The sequence below is a fragment of the Pan paniscus genome, chromosome 23 (genome assembly GCF_029289425.2).
Source record: "Pan paniscus chromosome 23, NHGRI_mPanPan1-v2.0_pri, whole genome shotgun sequence".
Classification (NCBI taxonomy): Eukaryota; Metazoa; Chordata; class Mammalia; order Primates; family Hominidae; genus Pan; species Pan paniscus.
Window position 1 is genome coordinate 31,088,529 of NC_085927.1, and position 18,235 is coordinate 31,106,763.

Sequence of the window (18,235 nt, forward strand, 5' to 3'; positions counted from 1 at the left end):
ATCCCAGCACTTCGGGAGGCCAAGGCAGGAGAATCACTTGAGCGCAGGAGTTCCAGACCAGCCTGGGCAACATAGTGGGACCCCATCTCTACCAAAACATTTAAAAATTAGCCAGGCATCAGGTGTGGTGGCTCAGGCCTGTAATCCCAGCACTTTGGGAGGTTGAGGCAGACGGATTCCTTGAGCCCAGGAGTTTGAGACCAGCCTGGGCAACACAGTGAGACCCCTGCTTCTACACACACACCAAATTAGCCAGGTGTGGTGGTGCACATCTGTAGTCCCAGCTACTTGGGAGGCTGAGGTGAGAGAATCATTTGAGCCCTGAAGCTCAAGACTACAGTGAGCTGTGATTGTGCCACTGCCCTCCAGCCTGGGCAACAGACCAAGACTCTGTCTCAAAAAAAGGAAAGGGCCGGGCGCGGTGGCTCATGCTTGTAATCCCAGCACTTTGGGAGGCTGAGGCGGGCGGATCATGAGGTCAGGAGATTGAGACCATCCTAGCTAACACAGTGAAACCCCGTCTCTACTAAAAATACAAAAAAGTAGCCAGGCATGGTGGCGGGCGCCTGTAGTCCCAGCTACTCAGGAGGCTGATGCAGGAGAATGGCGTGAACCCGGGAGGCAGAGTTTGCAGTGAACTGACATTGCACCACTGCACTCCAGCCTGGGCAACAGAGCAAGACTCCATCTCAAAAAAAAAACAAAAACAAAAAAAACGGAAAAGAAGGCCGGACGCAGTGGCTCACGCCTGTAATCCCAGCACTTTGGGAGGCTGAGGCGGGTGGATCACGAGGTCAGGAGTTTGAGACTAGTCTGGCCAACATAGTGAAACACTGTCTCTACTAAAAATACAAAAGATTAGCCAGGTGTAGTGGTGTGCACCTGTAATCCCAGCTACTCGGGAGGCTAGGGCAGGATAATTGTGTGAACCCGGGAGACGGAGGTTGCGGTGAGCCGAGATTGTGCCATTGCACTCCAGCCTGGGTGACAGTGCGAGACTCTGTCTCCAAAGAAAAAAAAAAAGGAAAAGAAATGCCATCCCGAGGTGATCCCTCACAGGAAGTGACTCAGAAAAGCAGTGAGCTACGAAAGCTATCTGAATGAAGCAAGATCGTCATCTGGGAGACACTGACTACCCACTCCTAGCAAAGGGCTCAGCAGCACATGGCCTCCCTGCGAGGATGCCCTCGGGGAAGATGTGGCCCAGAGGAGTTTTTTGGGCCTTGCTCCTCAGTCCTGGCTCTTAGTAGGACCCTCTGCAGCCAAACTAGCATATCCTGAGCCAGGCTGACCTTAAAAAGTAAGTATTCAGGGCCTAGGGACCTTGGGCAAAGCAGAGAAGCTGGTGTCAGATGAGGTACAGCACGTACAGTAGGATAAGGTGTTCTCAGGTCCCCAGTGCAGCCCCAAGATGAGCCTGCAGTATTTTCCTTATATGATCTGGTCCTACTGTGGGCAGCGCTGCTGCCCAGAGCCTGAGAGGATTATGAAAACATGGCAACGGAAGTGAGGCCAGGGGACACAGCATGGGGGCATGAGGAGCAGGGGACAGCGGGTGGGGCTAGAGGAGAGGGAGGTTTAGGGAGGCCTCTGCTGCTGTGACTGTGAGCCCCAGCCAATGATGACGTGGCCACTGCACAATCTGGGTTCTGGGAACCATGTGATGGAATGTGTTCTGGGAATAGACTGCAGCCAGGAAAAAAAAAAAGCAGAAGGGTGCACCCTCCCTTCCTCAGCCAGGAAAACATTTCTGTAGCCCTAGCGGACCCAATGCGCAGAAGCGAGAGGGAGGAAAGCCAGGCTCATGTTTCCTTGGTTGTGCTTCAACTTCTAAAATATGCTTTTTCTATGAACATTTTAATGAGGGGTTGGACATAAGACAGAAAAATAACATTCTGAGAGCTCGTTTGGAGGCTCTAGCAGGGGAGCGCAGCTACTCTTATCCTCTTGACTGAAGACCGATCGTCCTCTATCGGGGATGGTCATCCTCTTCCATTGAGCACACAGCTTCTGGAGGGACGCACATGGAGTGGTGAGGGAGGAAGGGGATACCCGCCTAGTCAGCCAGATCAGCCGAATCAACCCTGATGATCAATGGGGTGACACATGTCGCAGCCAGATCACCCTCACATCCCAAAAATAACATTCAGATTGCTTTTTTTTTTTAAGATGTAGACTTTTCTTGAGACTTTCGTACAAGGCAATGGACAGATAACCTTAACCTCCCAGAGAAAACACACATTGGCCACAGAAAAAGGCGCTTCTCCATATACCTGCCATAGTTATCAGCAACTTTGAAATGGCTTCTCAGACTCTCAGGGGTTGGCTTGTTGTGTTTGCTTTTGCAAATAACTCAGGCTTAAGTCCTGCTACTTTCAGAGCCTAGGGGACGCTTAAGGACTACCATCAGTTTAACACAGTGGCACTTGGAGCACATGCTACTTATGGTGGTGAGGAGGGGTGCTGGTGTGAGGGTCTGAACGCTTGCTTCTCCTCTGGCAGGGTGTGAGCAGCCAGAGGCCACTACCTGGGCAAGGATGCTTGCTCAGTGTCCATGGAGGGACATGTGATCCAGCAGGTGGGCAGGAACCAGGCCCCTGTGGCCGCCCAACTCTCCATAATAGAATCCTTGGTCATCCATGGGCCCGTAAACCATGACCACGTCTCCTGCCCTCAGCGCCAGCCTGCCCTTCCCCTGGCCCCCCATTTGCCCATCCCCAGGATCATAGTCCAGAGCTGCTATCATGATCTTTGGAGTCCACAGTGGGAGTCTCTTGGAGTTCCCCTGGAGCACCAGGGAGGAACCCTGGGGGATGGTGAGCCCCTGAAAGTCCTCGAGGTGGGCCACAGAAGGCAGGTGCCCTTGGGCCAGAGAACGCCACCTCCTATCAGTCTGCTCTGTCCCCACCTCCATCTCAGCCACTAGGCGCCCGGGGATATTGCCCACTTGCCTGTTGCACGCGCTGAGGTAGAAATCATGGGTGTCCTGAGAGCCCCACACTCTTAGCAACTGCCTTTTCTGGAAGACCAGCTCCTCCTCTGCAGCCTTGAGGTTGGCAGACATCACCAGGGGGTTGTAATCAGAGAGGGCCACAAAGACCCTGGCTGGAGTGTTGGCCCCCGTCCCCAGCTGTTGGGGGCCACCCCTGGGCATCTTGATGACTTTGGCAGATGGAGCTGGACACAGTGCCGAGCTGGGCTCATGGAGCTGGCACTCTCTCTTGACCCCTAGAGCTTGTCCTTGCCTGCTGTGGGGCTCAGGCTCCCTCCTCTCCTCTCGCCTCTCTGTGCCCCACAGATCCAAGCACAGTGCCTCCTGCTCCTCCTTCAAAATGTTATGGAAGTCAGATGCATACTGTTGGCTGGCGCCCAGCTGGGGAGGTGTGAACCCTTGGGCATCTTGCTTTTGCCGAAGTACCCTCTCAAGGGCAGGCTTTTCCTGACACGGTTCTTTCCTGGGCCCACACTCGGTGCGTAGATGGATGAATCCTGGAGCAGGGCTTTTGCTGGTGCCCATGTGCTGGTAGCAATTTTCCTTCTCCCCAGGCTGCTCACTGACCGAAGGTGGCCTGTGGTTCTGGGGACTCTTCTGAAAGAGCAGGTCCTTTCTACAGCCCTCCCAGGCCTCTGCAAGCTCCTGGGCTTGGCTGCCAGCCCCTGAACTCGGACATTCTCCTTCTGAGCCCAGGTTGGACACTGGGGATTGCCTCCTTGGGGGTTCTTCAAAGAATGCTTCTAGGAACTTGGCCTGGGGCTCCCCACAGCTTCCAGGGTTGTGGGAGCTGGCCTTGGCACTCAGAGGAGCCAGTGCCAGCTTCTGGGGGCAGACGGGGAAGATGACTCTGTAGGTGGATGGGTCGCCACAAGTGTAGCTAAAGGGTGGAGTCTCTGGCCATCGGTGACACATGAAGAAGTCCTCGGGGATCTGAGCCGGCACTGAATCCAGGGACTCACCACAGAGTGACATGGTTCTCACTGAGACCTTCTGCCACGTGTAGCTGGCACCTGTAGCTGGGAGAATTCCAATAGGGTGCTCCCAGCAGTGGCATCGGCGACCTCACAAACCTTAAGCCCATCTGCATACACAGCATAACCGGTGACCTGGACTCCATTGGAGGACCCAGCTGAGTCAATGGTCACAGGGAGCCAGCTGACCACCAGGACACCTGGCGAGGCATGGCGCTCCACCAGCACATCCAGCGGTGGGTGGGGAGGTCCTGCCAAGAGTGTGTCGAAGGTGACGGTGGAGGACATAGTTCCCCAATACACCTGCAGCAAGTCCCATGGCAGCCGCACCTCCACCCGCGCCCGGTAGTGCGTGCCGGGGCACAGGCCCTGGAAGGTGTAGCAGCTCACGCCCGCTGGGGTCAGGGCATGCTCTCGGTCATCAAGATATACCACATGGGGGTGGCGGTGGCTGCTGTAGACCCAGGTGATGTTGGCTGATGTGGCTGTGACATTCTGCAGGTGTAGCTGCATGGGAGCCATACAGAGCACCCCTTTGGTCCCCAGAAGGGGTCTGGAGAGGCTCTGCTTCCCCATGCTCTGCAGCAAGCCCAGCTGGCAGGCTTCCATCTTGGTATCCAGGATCTCTGTTGCTACTTCTGTCTTGGAGCCCACCCTGACCATCTGGCACAGCCCTCTGTCCACCACTTCCTGGGCTTTCCCAGATAATAAGCTGTCTTCCTCCAGAGCTTCATCCTGCCCCGCTGGGAGTTGATTGGGGCCAAGATCAGGGGATTTGGCAGGCAGGCAGCCTGGGATGTAGCTGTCCGGAATCTGCTGCACGAAGTTGGAGGGCACCAGCCCCCGCCGGCCATCCTCAAGCTCCCCCTCATAGAAGCCATCCTCATCCATGTCCCCGAAGATATATATGTAGTCCCCAGCTGTGAGGGGCAGCTCACCCTCAGGGTGATCATTGGGCCCCTCAAATGGGTTGTAGTTATACTGAGCCATGAAGATCTTGAGCTTGGGGGCAGCAGGAGCCGCCGAGCCCCCCATTTCCAGGGCCAGGGACATGCTGTCAGGCTCCAGGTCATCCACCTCACTGGCTGTGTCCCTGTCCAGAGTAGGGCAGGATGGCACGGTGGCCCACATCGACCCCTCAGAGGAGGAGTTTGACTGGGAGCTGGTTTTCTTGGACAGAGGTTGGCTGGCAGGGACTGTCTCTGAAACTTGGGGGACACTGGCTGACTCCCCAAGGGCAACTGGGCTCTCCTCGAGGGAGGCTTCCCTTTTCTCCTGTATGTCTCTGTTGGGCTGTGACACTGCGTAGTCTTCAGGCCGTGCCTGGAACTTGGGCCTTCTGCTACCTTTAACTTGGGACTCCGGCATTTGACTGGTCTCCCAGGGCTGTTCAGGAGGGTGACCAGGCCGACACTGGAGCACCTGTATCTCCTTCCAGGAAGCATGGAGGTCACACAGGGCCTTCTGCGGGTCGCGTTGCAGCTGCTGCTGCCTGTCCTGCCCGCGCGCCGCCTGCTGCAGCAGCTGTTCGGCGATCAAGCCGGAGGCATCGCGCTCTTGACACGCGCGGCCCAGGTGGCCGCGCACTTCGCTATTCTCAGCCTCCACCTTCCGCACCCAGTCGGTCTTGGCCTGCAGCCGCCCATTCTCCTCCGCCAGCCAGGCGTTTTTGAGCAGCGCCGCCTGCAGCTGTGTCTCGGCCTCCTGGCCACGTCGCCGCGCCGGGGCCTCCTGCGCGCCCAGCTCCTGGCACTCGCGCCGCCGCTGGTCCAGCTCGCGCTCCAGCGCCAGCATCTGCAGTCGCACCTCCTCGCAGGTTGCGCTCTGGCCGCCCGCCTCGGGCCAAGCGCCACCGTTGCCCTGCTGAAGCATCAGCTGCCTCTGCAGGCGCAGCACTTCCCGCTGGGACTCGCGCTGCAGGCGGTCTAAGTCTCTGACGTTGAGCCACTGGGTGCAGGGGCCGCCCCTTCCAGTATGCAGGTCGCTGCAGGGACCTGAGGCGACACGCGCCTGCAGGAGGTGGCACTCCTGCCGCAGCTCTTCGATCTGCTTGTCCTTGGCCAGCGGCGCGCTCGCCTGCTCCGACAGGTCCCGAGCGCGCTGGCGGGCAAAGACTTGGCATAGTTCCAGGCCGGCACAACTCTCGCCGGGTATAGGCGCGCTCACGGCCCGGAGGTTGGTCTCCTGCAGCTTGCGGGCGCGGTCAGCTAGGCGCCACGCGAGCTCGGTCAGCTCCGCGCGCTTTACCTTGAGCCGCTTCACCTTCTCGTCTGCCTGGTAGGGGCAGCCTGCACGCCGCAGCTGCTTGTTCTCCTCTTGCAGGGTATAACAGCGGCGCGCCAGCACCCACAACGCCTTGGCCAGCAGCCAGTCCAGCTTTATCAGCTCTTGGTGGCCCAGGCCAGGGGGTGAGGGAGTCAGGACTTCGCAGGGCTGGCTCTCAGAGCCTTCTCCTCCCTGGGGGTTGCTGAGTTTCCTGTGGGCTGATGGTGGTGGTGGCGGCGGGAGTGGCGATGGTGGCGGCGAGAGCCTCCGGGAGCCAGGGGTGGAGGTGTCTGGTGAGGAGGGCCGCTCCTCGGATTTGGAGGCCTTGGGGAGGCTCCGGGTGCTGTCAAGCGAGCGGGAACACGCAGGTGCGAAGCAATCAAGGGAGCTGGCGTGCGTGGAGAGCAGGCTGTCTGGGGAGCTGGAGCACGCAGAGGACACCAGGTCTAGCGAGCGGGAGCGCACACCGACTTCAGCACTCAGGCTGTCTGGAGATCCGAGTTGACAGGCGGGTTTGGGGGCGTGGCAAGAGCCGCTGGAGGTCTGGGGCAGCGGTTCTTCCAAGGAATGCACAGCTTGGGGGTCCGGTGATCCCGACAAAGCCGGGTGCCCGCGGAAGTGCGCCAGGATGTACTTGAGGAAGAGCTGGCGCTCCACCTCCAGCGCCGCCTGCAGATAGCGGATGCGTGCCGCCTGCTCGCCGTCTGTCTGCCAGCGAAGCTGCGCCAACACTTCCTGTAGGCGACAGCGGCACTGCGCCGCGGAAACCTCGGACGCCCCCGGGCGGCTACAGTGGCCGCGGTTCACCAGCTCCTCGGCCAGCTGACGCTGCAGCTCCCGGGCTTGGCGCACCACGCCATCGCGCTCGTGGTGCAGCAGCTGCTGCAGCTGCCGCTGCTCGGCCTCCTTCCAGCGCAGCAGCTGCCGGATCTCGGCCTCGCGTTCCCGCTGCATCTCCTCTTGCAGCTGCCGCAACTCCCGGCTGCGCTGTGCCTCCCACTTGGAGCGCAGATGGTCAGCCAGCTGCCGCCGCTCCCGCTCGGCCTCCTCACGCAGCTGGCGCTCCCGGGCAGCGAAGCGCCGCCGTTCCGCCCGCCAGCCTGCCCGCTCTGCCTCCAGCTCCGCCCGTAGCTTCTCCAGCTCCCGCCTCTGGTTCTCCAGCACTGCCGCCGCCGGGCTGGACCAGCCCGGCTTCTTGGGCGACGCGCCCAAGGGGCTGGGCGAGTCCTTGGCCATTGCGGCCGCGGCCCGGCTGGTCTCCAGACTTCGCCTGGCAGGCCTCAGCTCGCCAACGGCCGCCGCCGACCGCCCGGCGCGCCCCTTCCGGCGCCCCCGGGGGTCTCCGCGTGCACCTTCCGCCTCTTGGCATGTTCCCCCGCCTCGTGCCGCGGGATGTCTGGCCCAGGCGCCTCTCCACCTGGCAAGGCCAGGGCTGGACTCCCACACCCCTGCTCAAACTGGCCCATGTCCCTTCCAGGATGCACGGGGGCTTTTCCGGTCCCTACACTTTTCCTGCTTCTAGCACCAAGTCCCTTGTGACCCTCCCCAGGCACCCTCCCAGGCACTGTGCAGTCCCAAGCAGGCCGCGGTGCCCTGAGGGAAGTCTGGGCTGCTGCTCCTGTACTTGGAGAAAGGGGCAGGGTGTGTGTGTTAAGGCCACCCATGGGGTGTGGGCATACCTGGTCATGGGTTCAAGTGGTGTATTTTGGTCAGGTGGCTGGAAAATGCAGCAGGATAGGCCTCAACTTGGCTAGACCTGGACTCCCCAGGACCCTTCAGCCCCCTAACAGCCCTGATCACCCAGCTGGTCATCCACCTTTTGGGGAAAGGATGTGCCTGATACACATTTGTGTTACTGGGCAGAGTCGGCTCAGAGGAGGTGTAAGCGAAAAGACCCTCCCCAGCAAGGTGGCATAGGGACCCAGGGCCAGATAGGCATGAGGGGCACTGCCCAAACTGGACATCTGGCCTGTCTACCTCCCACATCCAGGTACCACCTGGTGACAAACGCTGGAGCCCCAGTGTCTGGGCTACTCATTGGCATCTTAGGTAGAGGCCTCAGGATGGGCCAGGAGTGAGGGTGAGGCTTCAGCAGAAATGTTGGAGGCATCCTGAGCTGCAGAAGAAACACACACACACACACACACACACACACACACACACACACAGAGCAGCAGAAGAAACATACACACACACACACACACACACACACACACTGAACTGAAGGAATACACACACTGAGCTGCAGAAGAAACATACATACACACACTGAACTGAAGAAATACACACACACACACACACACACACACACACACACACACTGTCTCTCTGACTGGTGGCCACCTGTGTGGCTTGGGAGCTAAGAAGCCCTGCTTCAGTCTGGCTCCTCTTTGCCCTTCCTGTCTGCTCCTGGTGCCAAGTGGCTTTTGGGAGACATGGATGGACACCTGATACCTGGCAGTCTGCATCGAGACGTTGATTTTTTTTTTTTTTTTTGAGATGGGGCCTCACTCTGTCGCCAGGCTGGAGTGCAGTGGCGCAATCTTGGCTCATTGCAACCTCTACCTTCCACATTCAAGAGATTCTCCTGCCTCAGCCTCACAAGTAGCTGGGATTACAGGCTTGAGCCACCATGCCCAGCTAATTTTTTGTACTTTTTAGTAGAGACAGGGTTTCAGTATGTTGGCCAGGATGGTCTTGAACTTCTGACCTCAAGTGATCCACCCGCCTCGGCCTCTTAAAGTGCTGCGATTACAGGCATGAGCCACTGTGCCCGACAAGACCTTGATATTGAAGTCACATCAGAGGCCCCTTTGCTTCTTGGTCTGTCGTGTCTCCCTGTCCCCAGGAAGCACCTGGGACCTCTCACAACTGCTGTGTTCACTCAGCTTATGGCCCTCCTTTACAACACTCAAGTTTTTCAAATCAGTTTCCCCAGAGCCCACAGAACATGCCTTTAGGCAGTGTCAAGTAACAAGAACATCGGGAATTATGGCTGCAGATGTTCTTTTTTTTTTTTTTTTTTTTTTTGAGATGGAGTCTCGCTCTGTCGCCCAGGCTGGAGTGCAGTGGCGCGATCTCTGCTCACTGCAAGCTCCGCCTCCTGAGTTCACGCCATTCTCCTGCCTCAGCCTCTCAAGTAGCTGGGACTACAGGCACCTGCCACCACGCCTGGCTAATTTTTTTGTATTTTCAGTAGAGATGGGGTTTCACCATGTTAACCAGGATGGTCTCGATCTCCTGACCTTGTGATCTGCCCGCCTCGGCCTCACAAAGTGCTGGGATTACAGGCGTGAGCCACCGCGCATGGCCCTTTATTTATTTTATTTTATTTTATTTTATTTTTGAGACAGAGTTTTGCTCTGTCACCAGGCTGGCATGCAGTGGCACGATTTCGGCTCACTGCAACCTCCGACTCCCTCGTTCAAGTGATTCTCCTGCCTCAGCCTCCTGAGTAGCTGGGATTACAGGCATGCGCCACCATGCCCAGCTAATTTTTGTATTTTTAATAGAGACGGGGTTTCATCATGTTGGCCAGGATGATTTCGATCTCCTGACCTTGTGATCCTCCCACTTTGGCCTCCCAAAATGGTGGGATTACAGGCGTGAGCCACCGTGCCCAGCCCAGATGTTCTTTATGAGAGGTGAGGCAGATGTAGTGTGTATGTGAGAGGAAGGGGAGGTGAGATGCAGGGATGGCCTTAGCCTTGAACTGGTGGTGGGCTCCTGGACATGGTAGCCACAGGGAGGACTATCTTGAGAGAATCTTCATCGCAGCCCTGTTTTATGGAAGAGAACCTGAGGCTCAGTGAGAGCCACTGGCTTGCCAGGGCACATGGGCAACTGAGGCAGAGCTGGTGGGTGGGGTTTCACAGCCTGGATGCCCTGCTGCAGTCTCCAGTAGGGCCTCAACTGTCAGGTCAGGAGGGCAGGCTGGGCCGGGCATGGTGGCACAGACCTGTAATCCCAGCCCTTTGGGTGACCAGGGTGGGAGGATCACTTGAGCCCAGGAACTCAAGACCTGCCTGAGCATCATAGAGAGACCCTGTCTCTACAAAAAAAATTTTAGCTGGGCGTGCTGGTGCATGCCTGTAGTGCCAGCTACCCAGGAGGCTGAGATGGGAGGGTCACTTAAGCCCGGGAGTTTGAGACTAGCCTGGGCAACAGAGTGAGCGAGACCCAGTCTGCATTTCCAGCTGAGATGAAATGACTGCTTGAGCCTGCAAGGTGAGGTCAAAGTCGCAATGAGCTGTGATGGCACCACTGCACTCCAGCCTGGGCAACAGAGCAAGACTGTCTCAAAAAAAAAAAAAAAAAAAAGCCGGGTGCGGTGGCTCACTCCTGTAATCCCAGCACTTTGGGAGGCCAAGGCAGGCGGATCACGAGGTCAGGAGATAGAGTCCATCCTGGCTAACATGGTGAAACCCCGTCTCTACTAAAAATACAAAAAATTAGCCATTAGCCAGGCGTGGTGGCGGGCACCTGTAGTCTCACTTATTTGGGAGGCCGAGGCAGGAGAATGACATGAACTCAGGAGGTGGAGCTTGCAGTGGGCCGAGATCCCGCCACTGCACTCCAGCCTGGGCGACAGAGCGAGACTCCATCTCAAAAATAAAAATAAAAATAAAAATAAAAATAAAAAGAGAGTAGGCTGTCACCAAGAAAAAGGACACTGGGGTGGATGGGTCTCTGGGAACCCCACAGTTACCATCCAGCAGCTGCCCCAAAGTATGTCAAAAGCATTCGGGAATGTTGGTTGAGTGGATGAGCAAAGCCAGGCTTCCCCAGGGCTGGGTTTCTGCCATCCCTGTTCTCATCATGTTGTGCAGTGATTGTCCAGTGACCTGCCTGTCACCCCCATCAACTCTGATCTTGGGGAGAGCAGAAGCCATGTTTTCCCTTGTCCCTATTGCATCCCTGCATGTGACTTAGCACATCACTGGTGCCCAAGACATATGAGAATGAGTTGCAGGGAGGCAGGAGTCCCTGCATGAGCTCACCATGCTGCTGCCTTCTCCAGGTTCAACTTTCTCACCTATTAAATGAAAGAGATGGTTTCTTTTTTTTTTTCTTTGAGATGGAGTCTCACTCTGTCACCCAGGCTGGAGTGCAGTGGCATGATCTCGGCACACTGCAATCTTCACCTCCTGGGTTCACGTGATTCTCCTGCCTCAGCCTCTCAAATAGCTGGGATTACAAACACTTGCCACCATGCCTAGCTGATTTTCATAGTTTTAGTAGAGACGAGGTTTCGCCATGTTGGCCAGGCTGGTCTTGAACTCCTGACCTCAAGTGATCCACAGGCCTCAGCCTCCCAAAGTGCTGGGATTACAGGCATGAGCCACCATGCCCAGCCTGAAAGTGGTGGTTTCAAACTGGGTTCTTTGGGGCTCCAGGGTTCCTTGGAAATATAGAACTGCTGGGCACACACCTATACTCCCAGCTACTTGGGAGGCTGAGGCAGGAGGCTTGCTTGGATCCAGGACTTCTGGATTGTAATGTACTATACTGATGGGGTGTCTGCACTAAATTTGGCATAAATTGGTGACTTCCGGGGAGCAGGAAACCACCAGCTTATCTAAGGAGAGGTGAACTGGCCCAGGTTAGAAAAGGAGCAGGTTGGCCGGGCTCGGTGGCTCATGCCTGTAATCCCAGCACTTTGGGAGGCCAAGGCGGGCAGGTCACCTGAGGTCAGGAGTTCGGGACCCACCTGGCTAACATGGTGAAAACCGTCTCTACTAAAAATGCAAAAATTACCTAGGCATTGTGGTGCATGCATGCCTAATCCCAGCTACTCGGCAGGCTGAGGCAGGAGAATTGCTTGAATCTGCGAGGTGGAGGTTGCAGCAAGCTGAGATTGCACCACTGCACTCCAGCCTGGGCGATAGAGTGAGATTCCATCTCAAAAAAAAAAAAAAAAAGAAAGAAAGAAAAAGGAAAACGAAAAGGAGCAGGTCAAAACTCCTGTGCTGGCTGGGCGCAGTGGCTCACGCCTGTAATCCCAGCACTTTGGGCAGTTCAAGACCAGCCTGACCAATATAGTGAAACCCCATCTCTACTAAAAATACAAAAATTAGCCAGGCATGGTGGCACACGCCTGTAATCTCAGCTACTCGGGAGGCTGAGGCAGGAGAATGGCTTGAACCCAGGAGGTGGAGGTTACAGTGGGCTGAGATCGTGCCATTGCACTCCAGCCTCGGCAACAGAGAGAGACTCCATCTCAAAGAGAAATAAAAAAATTGTGGCCCAGAATGGTGTCTTAAGCCTGTATTCCCAGCCCTTTGGGAGGCAGGGATGGGTGGATTACCTGAGCTCTGAAGTTTGAGACCAGCCTGGGCAACATGACACCCACCTCTACAAAAAACACAAAAATTAACTGGGCATGGTGGTGCATGCCTGTACTCCTAGAGACTTGGGTGGCTGAGGTGGGAAGATTGCTTGAGCCTGGGACGTCAAGACTGAAGTGAGCCATGAGTGAGTCACCGCACTCCTGCCTGGGAGACATAGTGACACCCTGTTTCTAAAACAAACAAAAAAAGGCCAGGCATAGTGGCGTGTGCCTGTAGCCCCAGCTACTTGGGAGGCTGAAGTGGGAGAATTGTTTGAGCCCAAGAATTCAAAGCTGCAGTGAGCAATGATCATGCCACTGCACTCCAGCCTGGGCTACAAAGAGAGACTCCACCTCTAAAAAAAAGTAAAATAAAATAAATTTTAAAATTGTTTTATTATTTATTTTTTGGAGACAGGGTCTTGCTCTGTCATCCAGGCTGGAGTGCAGTGGCGTGATCTCGGCATACTGCAACGTTCGCCTCCTGGACTTAAGCAATCCTCTCACTTCAGCCTCCCGAGTAGCTGTGACTACAGGCTAGCACCACCATGCCCGGCTAATTTTTCTTTTCTTTTTTCTTTTTTTTTTTTTTCTCTTTTTTTTTTTTTGTAGAGATAGGGTCTTACCATGTTGCCCAGGCTGGTCTTAAACTCCTGACCTCGAGCAATCCACCTGCCTCGGCCTCCCAAAGTACTGAGATTACAGGCATGAGCCACCACACCTGGCCAATAAAAAAATTAATAGGCTGGGCGCAGTGGCTCATGCCTGTAATCCCAGTAAGGAGGCCGAGGTGGGCAGATCACGAGGTCAGGAGTTCGAGACCAGCCTGGCCAATATGGTGAAACCCTGTCTCTACTAAAAACACAAAAATTAGCTGGGCATGGTGGCAGGTGCCTGTAATCCCAGCTACTCGGGAGGCTGAGGCAGGAGAATTGCTTGAACCCAGGAGGTGGAGGTTGCAGTGAGCTGAGATCACGCCATTGCACTCCAGCCTGGGCAACAGAGCGAGAGTTTGAGTCAAAAAAAAAAAAGAAAAAAAAATTAACAACAGGCCAGATGTGACGGCTCATGCCTGTAATCTCACCACTATGGGAGGCTGAGACGGGCAGATCACTTGAGCTCAGGAGTTCAAGACCAGCCTAGACAACATGGCAAGGCTGGATCTCTATAAAAAAATTACAAAATTTAGCCTGGCATGGTGGTGCACGCCTGTAGTCCCAGCTATTTGGGAGGCTGAGATGGAAGGATACCTTGAGCCTGGGAGGCAGAGGTTACAGTGGACTGAGATTGTGCCACTCCACTTCTACCTGGACGAAAGAGCCAGACCCTGTTTCAAACAACCAAAAAAACAAAAAACCCAACCCCCCAAAATAAAAACAATAATAATAAATAAAAATAAATAAAACAGAAATACCATAGGCCTGTTGGGAGGAGGTATGCAGGAAGCGGATGGGGAGAGACACTGCCCCTACTTGCTTCAATGGGCAGATCTACTCTTTTTTTTTTGAGACGGAGTCTGGCTCTGTCACCCAGGCTGGAGTGCAGTGGTGCAATCTCGGCTCACTGCAACCTCCGCCTCACGGGTTTATGCCATTCTCCTGCCTCAGCCTCCCGAGTAGCTGGGACTACAGGCGCCCGCCACCGAGCCCGGCTAATTTTTGTATTTTTAGTAGAGATGGGGTTTCACCGTGCCAGCCAAGATGGTCTCGATCTCCTGACCTCGTGATCCACCCTCTTCGGCCTTCCAAAGTGCTGGGATTACAGGTGTGAGCCACAGCACCCGGCCGGCAGATCTACTCTTAAGTGTCATTTATCAGATTCGAAGAAGGGTTTTGGTTTAATAAAGTGTTATGCTCCTTGAAACAAGTTTGAGAACCCCTGGGTTAGAGGACCTCTTGCCCATTGTGTGCTCACACACACACGACACACACATACCCCATCCCAGTACGTAATGGCTTCCCCGACCCGGAGAGAAGGCGATATGTCCCCCTTACATCTCAGTTGGCTCCACATCGCCAGCTCTGTATTCCACTTTCCCTCTCTCTACAACCCCAGTCTATGACTTTTGGGCCATGGAGTCTGGGTTCCTGGGCAACCTGGTTCACATCCTTCTCCTGCGGGCATGGCCTGGCTCCATTTCTGTTCAGCTACCAAAGCCCCAAGCTTTGTAGAGCCTGCCTGGCCTTGAGGAGGGGAATGGGCTCCATCCTGAGAGCCTGCAGGAGGGTTTAAGCTTCCCATCCCCCATTGCTACAGTAGCTCTCCCAGCTTTTCATTCCATATCCTTTATTTTTATTTATTAAAAACTTAATTTTTGGCCGGGCGCGATGGCTTACGCCTGTAATCCCAGCACTTTGGGAGGCCGAGGCAGGAGGATCACGAGGTCAGGAGATCGAGACCATCCTGGCTAACACGGTGAAACCCCATCTCTACTAAAAATACAAAAAATAGCCAGGCGTGGTGGCGGGCGCCTGTAGTCCCACCTACTTGGGAGGCTGAGGGAGGAGAATGGCGTGAACCCGGGAGGCAGAGCTTGCAGTGAGCTGAGATAGCACCACTGCACTCCAGCCTGGCGACAAAGTGAGACTCTGTCTCGAAAAAAAAAAACAAAAAAAAAACACTTAATTTTTTTTTTTGTAGAGACAGGGTCTCCCTATGTTGCCTGGGCTGGTCTCAAACTCTTAATCTCGAGTGATCCTCCCACCTCAGCCTCCCAGAGGGCTGGGATTACAGGCATGAGCCACCACACCCAGCCGCATATTTTTTATTTTTGTTTCTATGTGTTTTCTGTCTGTTCTTTGCTGTCTCCTCCATGTCTAGAACAGTGCCTGCCACATGATAGGTGCTCAGTAAATACAGGACTGAAGAAGACAGAGGCAGACAGGCCAGATGTGGCTGCTGTCCTTAGGGAATTGACAGTCCATGATCTATGAGAATGAGCTGCAGACTGGGAGGCAGATGTCGCAGCATGGGCTCACCAAGCTCCTACCCTCTCCCGGTCCAGCTTTCTCACCTATGAAATAAAAGTGAAGCTGGACATGGTGGCCCACGCCTCTAATCTCAGCAGTTTGGGAGGCCAAGGTGGGTGGATCACTTGAGATCAGGAGATTGAGACCAGCCTGGCTAACATGGTGAAACCCCATCTCTACTAAAAAACACAAAAATTAGCCGGGCGTGGTGGCAGGTGCCTGTAATCCCAGCTACTCGGGAGGCTGAGGCAGGAGAATTGCTTTAACCTAGGAAGTGGAGGTTACAGTGAGCTGAGGTTGTGCCACTGCACTCCAGCCTGGGTGACAGAGCAAGACTCTGTCGCAAAATAAATAAATAAACAAACAATAAATGAAAGTGATGGATTACATGAATGGTTTTCAAACTGGGTTCCTCAGGGCTCAGTTTGGGGGAGAATGCAAAGGTTAAATACAAATAACAATGGAATGTAGTAACATTGGCGCTTGGGCGAGTGCTCTGGGTGAGGAATGTGGTGCTCATGGGGAGAAGAGCCACATCAGAGCAGGCTTCCTGGATGAGGCAAGGAGGAAACACAAGAGCTGAGAGCTGAAGGAGAGGGAGTGAGGGCTGCCAGAGGAGCTGGGAGGCGATTTCAGGCAGTGGGAACTGGAGCTGCAAACCCCCAGCCTCCTGCACTCTGGCTATCTGTACCAGCCCTCACCCATGCCCACCACCCTCAGGGCACGCATATCCCTTCTTGCACTGATATTTTCCCGTCCTATCATGACCCTCGTTTGAGGGTGCAGGGAGGACTGGAGCTCAGAGAGGGAGGGTCACCTGGCCAGACCCTAACCAGCTGAGTTCCAGTGGAGTTCCTTCCATCCCCCAGCACTGGATGGGGCTGGATACCTGGAGAGGGACCGTGCTGCTCTTCCTGGGCCCTGCAGCCTGCCTGGCTGGTCCACATCTTCCTGGGCCAGGAGGGCAGTATTGTGCGAGCTTCTAGCTCTCTGGCTGGGGCCCCACAGCCTACTGGGCTGGCTTCCTGCCCTGGTGGCCCTGGCCCAGCTCCCCAGCTCATGTGCCTCTGCAGCGAGTGGTTCAGCCCCTTCCCATCTGCACTTTACAAGCCTCATCGTTGAATCCTCCCCATAGCCAGGGAGCCTGGCACTCTCCTCTCCAGAGAAGGAAACTGTCCAGGGTCACACAGGGACTTATGTGCAGGTCTGTGTGACCTGAGTCTGGGCTCTGAACTGGTGCTTGCAGGGTCTTGCCCTCTGGCTCTGGCAGCCTGAGTGTTACTGTAATCCCTGAGCCTTTGAACAAGCAGGCACTGCTTCCTGAGATCCCCATTGCTGCTGTCAGCGTCTCTGTTTCCCAGCTCCACACTGCTGCCAGGACAGACGTATCTTCTGTCTTGTAGCATCTCCATTTCTCTTCCCTTTAGATCTATTTTTTTTTTTTTTTTTTTTTTGAGATGGAGTCTCGTTCTATCATCCAGGCTGGAGTGCAGTGGCGCAATCTTGGCTCATCCAGGCTGGAATGCAGTGGCGCAATCTTGGCTCACTGTAACTTCTGTCTCCTGGATTCAAGCGATTCTTCTGCCTCAGCCTCCCAAGTAGCTGGGATTACAGGCGCATGCCACCACGCCTGGCTAATTTTTGTATTTTTAGCAGAGACGAGGTTTCACCACGTTGGCCAGGCTGGTCTCAAACTCCTGACCTCAGGTGATCTGCCCACCTCAGCCTCCCAAAGTGCTGAGATTACAGGCATGAGCCACCGCTCCCAGGCTGGATCTATTTCAATCACCCTCCTTCCTCTGCAGCCTGAAACTTGAGGCTTTGCCCACTTCCCAAAGGCACGAGTAGCAATGACCATTTGTTCTGTCATTTGGCCATAGCTCTAGGTCAGAGGACAGTCCTTCATCAAATGTTTGTTAAGCATCCAATCTAGCCAGGGGATGACAAGGGCCAAGTGATGTGTTAATTTCTTCATTCACTAAGCACAGAGAATGAAGTAGAAGGAAGGTGGAAAGGAGAAGGAAGGAAAAGAGAGAAGACGGAGGATACAAAGGAAGGAAGGTGGGAGGGAGAAAGGAAAGAAAGAGGGAGTCCTTTAGGTTATCTAAGCCCCCTCAGGACTTGGTCTGGCCCTCACAGTCCAAGAACAGACTTGGGCTTGAGCCTCTGACCAGCCAGATGACTGAGAAGCTGAGGAACAGCTTGAGCCTCAGTTTTTTCCTCTGTAAATGGGGTTGATAGCAGTTCTGACCCAGCGGGCTGTTGGGGGAGTCACAGAGATGCTGGGTGCTGCCTTTGCACTCAAAAGGGTCCAGGCTAGGTGGCTAACACCTGTAATCCCAGTACTTTGGGAGGCTGAGGTGGGAGAATCTCTTGAGTCCATGAGTTACAGACCAGCCTGGGTAATATAGAGACAAACTGTCTCTATAAATTTTTTTTTCCAAAAATTAGCCAGGCATGGAGGTGTGCACCTGTAGTTCTAGCTGCTTGAGAGTCTGAAGTGGGAGGATAACTTGAGTACAGGAGGTTGAGGCTGCACTGAGCCATGATCACACCACTATACTCCAGCCTGGGTGACAGAGCCAGACCCTATCTCAAAAAAAAAAAAAAAAAAAAAAAATCAAAGGGGTCCAGCATGCATCTTACCGTCAGCTTACCTAAGGGAGAATGATAAATTGAGTCCCTGCCACAATGGACATGGGGAGTG

The 18,235-nt window shown here is 54.9% G+C and overlaps 1 protein-coding gene and 2 non-coding genes across 3 annotated transcripts; 2 read left to right on the top strand and 1 right to left on the bottom strand.

Annotated features, from left to right (window-relative positions):
• Positions 1-1,384: 1,384 nt before the first annotated feature.
• LOC117977528 (small Cajal body-specific RNA 17) lies at positions 1,385-1,527 on the top strand. Its single transcript, XR_004668709.1, has one exon. It is a non-coding gene; the product is annotated as a small Cajal body-specific RNA 17 (non-coding RNA).
• Positions 1,528-1,612: 85 nt separating this feature from the next.
• Positions 1,613-1,695, top strand: LOC117977525 (small Cajal body-specific RNA 18). Its single transcript, XR_004668706.1, has one exon. It is a non-coding gene; the product is annotated as a small Cajal body-specific RNA 18 (non-coding RNA).
• Positions 1,696-1,856: 161 nt separating this feature from the next.
• RIMBP3C (RIMS binding protein 3C) lies at positions 1,857-7,666 on the bottom strand. Its single transcript, XM_034948748.3, is given in 2 exon segments — positions 1,857-3,997; positions 4,000-7,666. Coding segments are annotated over 2 exon segments (4,920 nt in total). The 5' UTR covers positions 7,468-7,666; the 3' UTR covers positions 1,857-2,545.
• Positions 7,667-18,235: the final 10,569 nt, after the last annotated feature.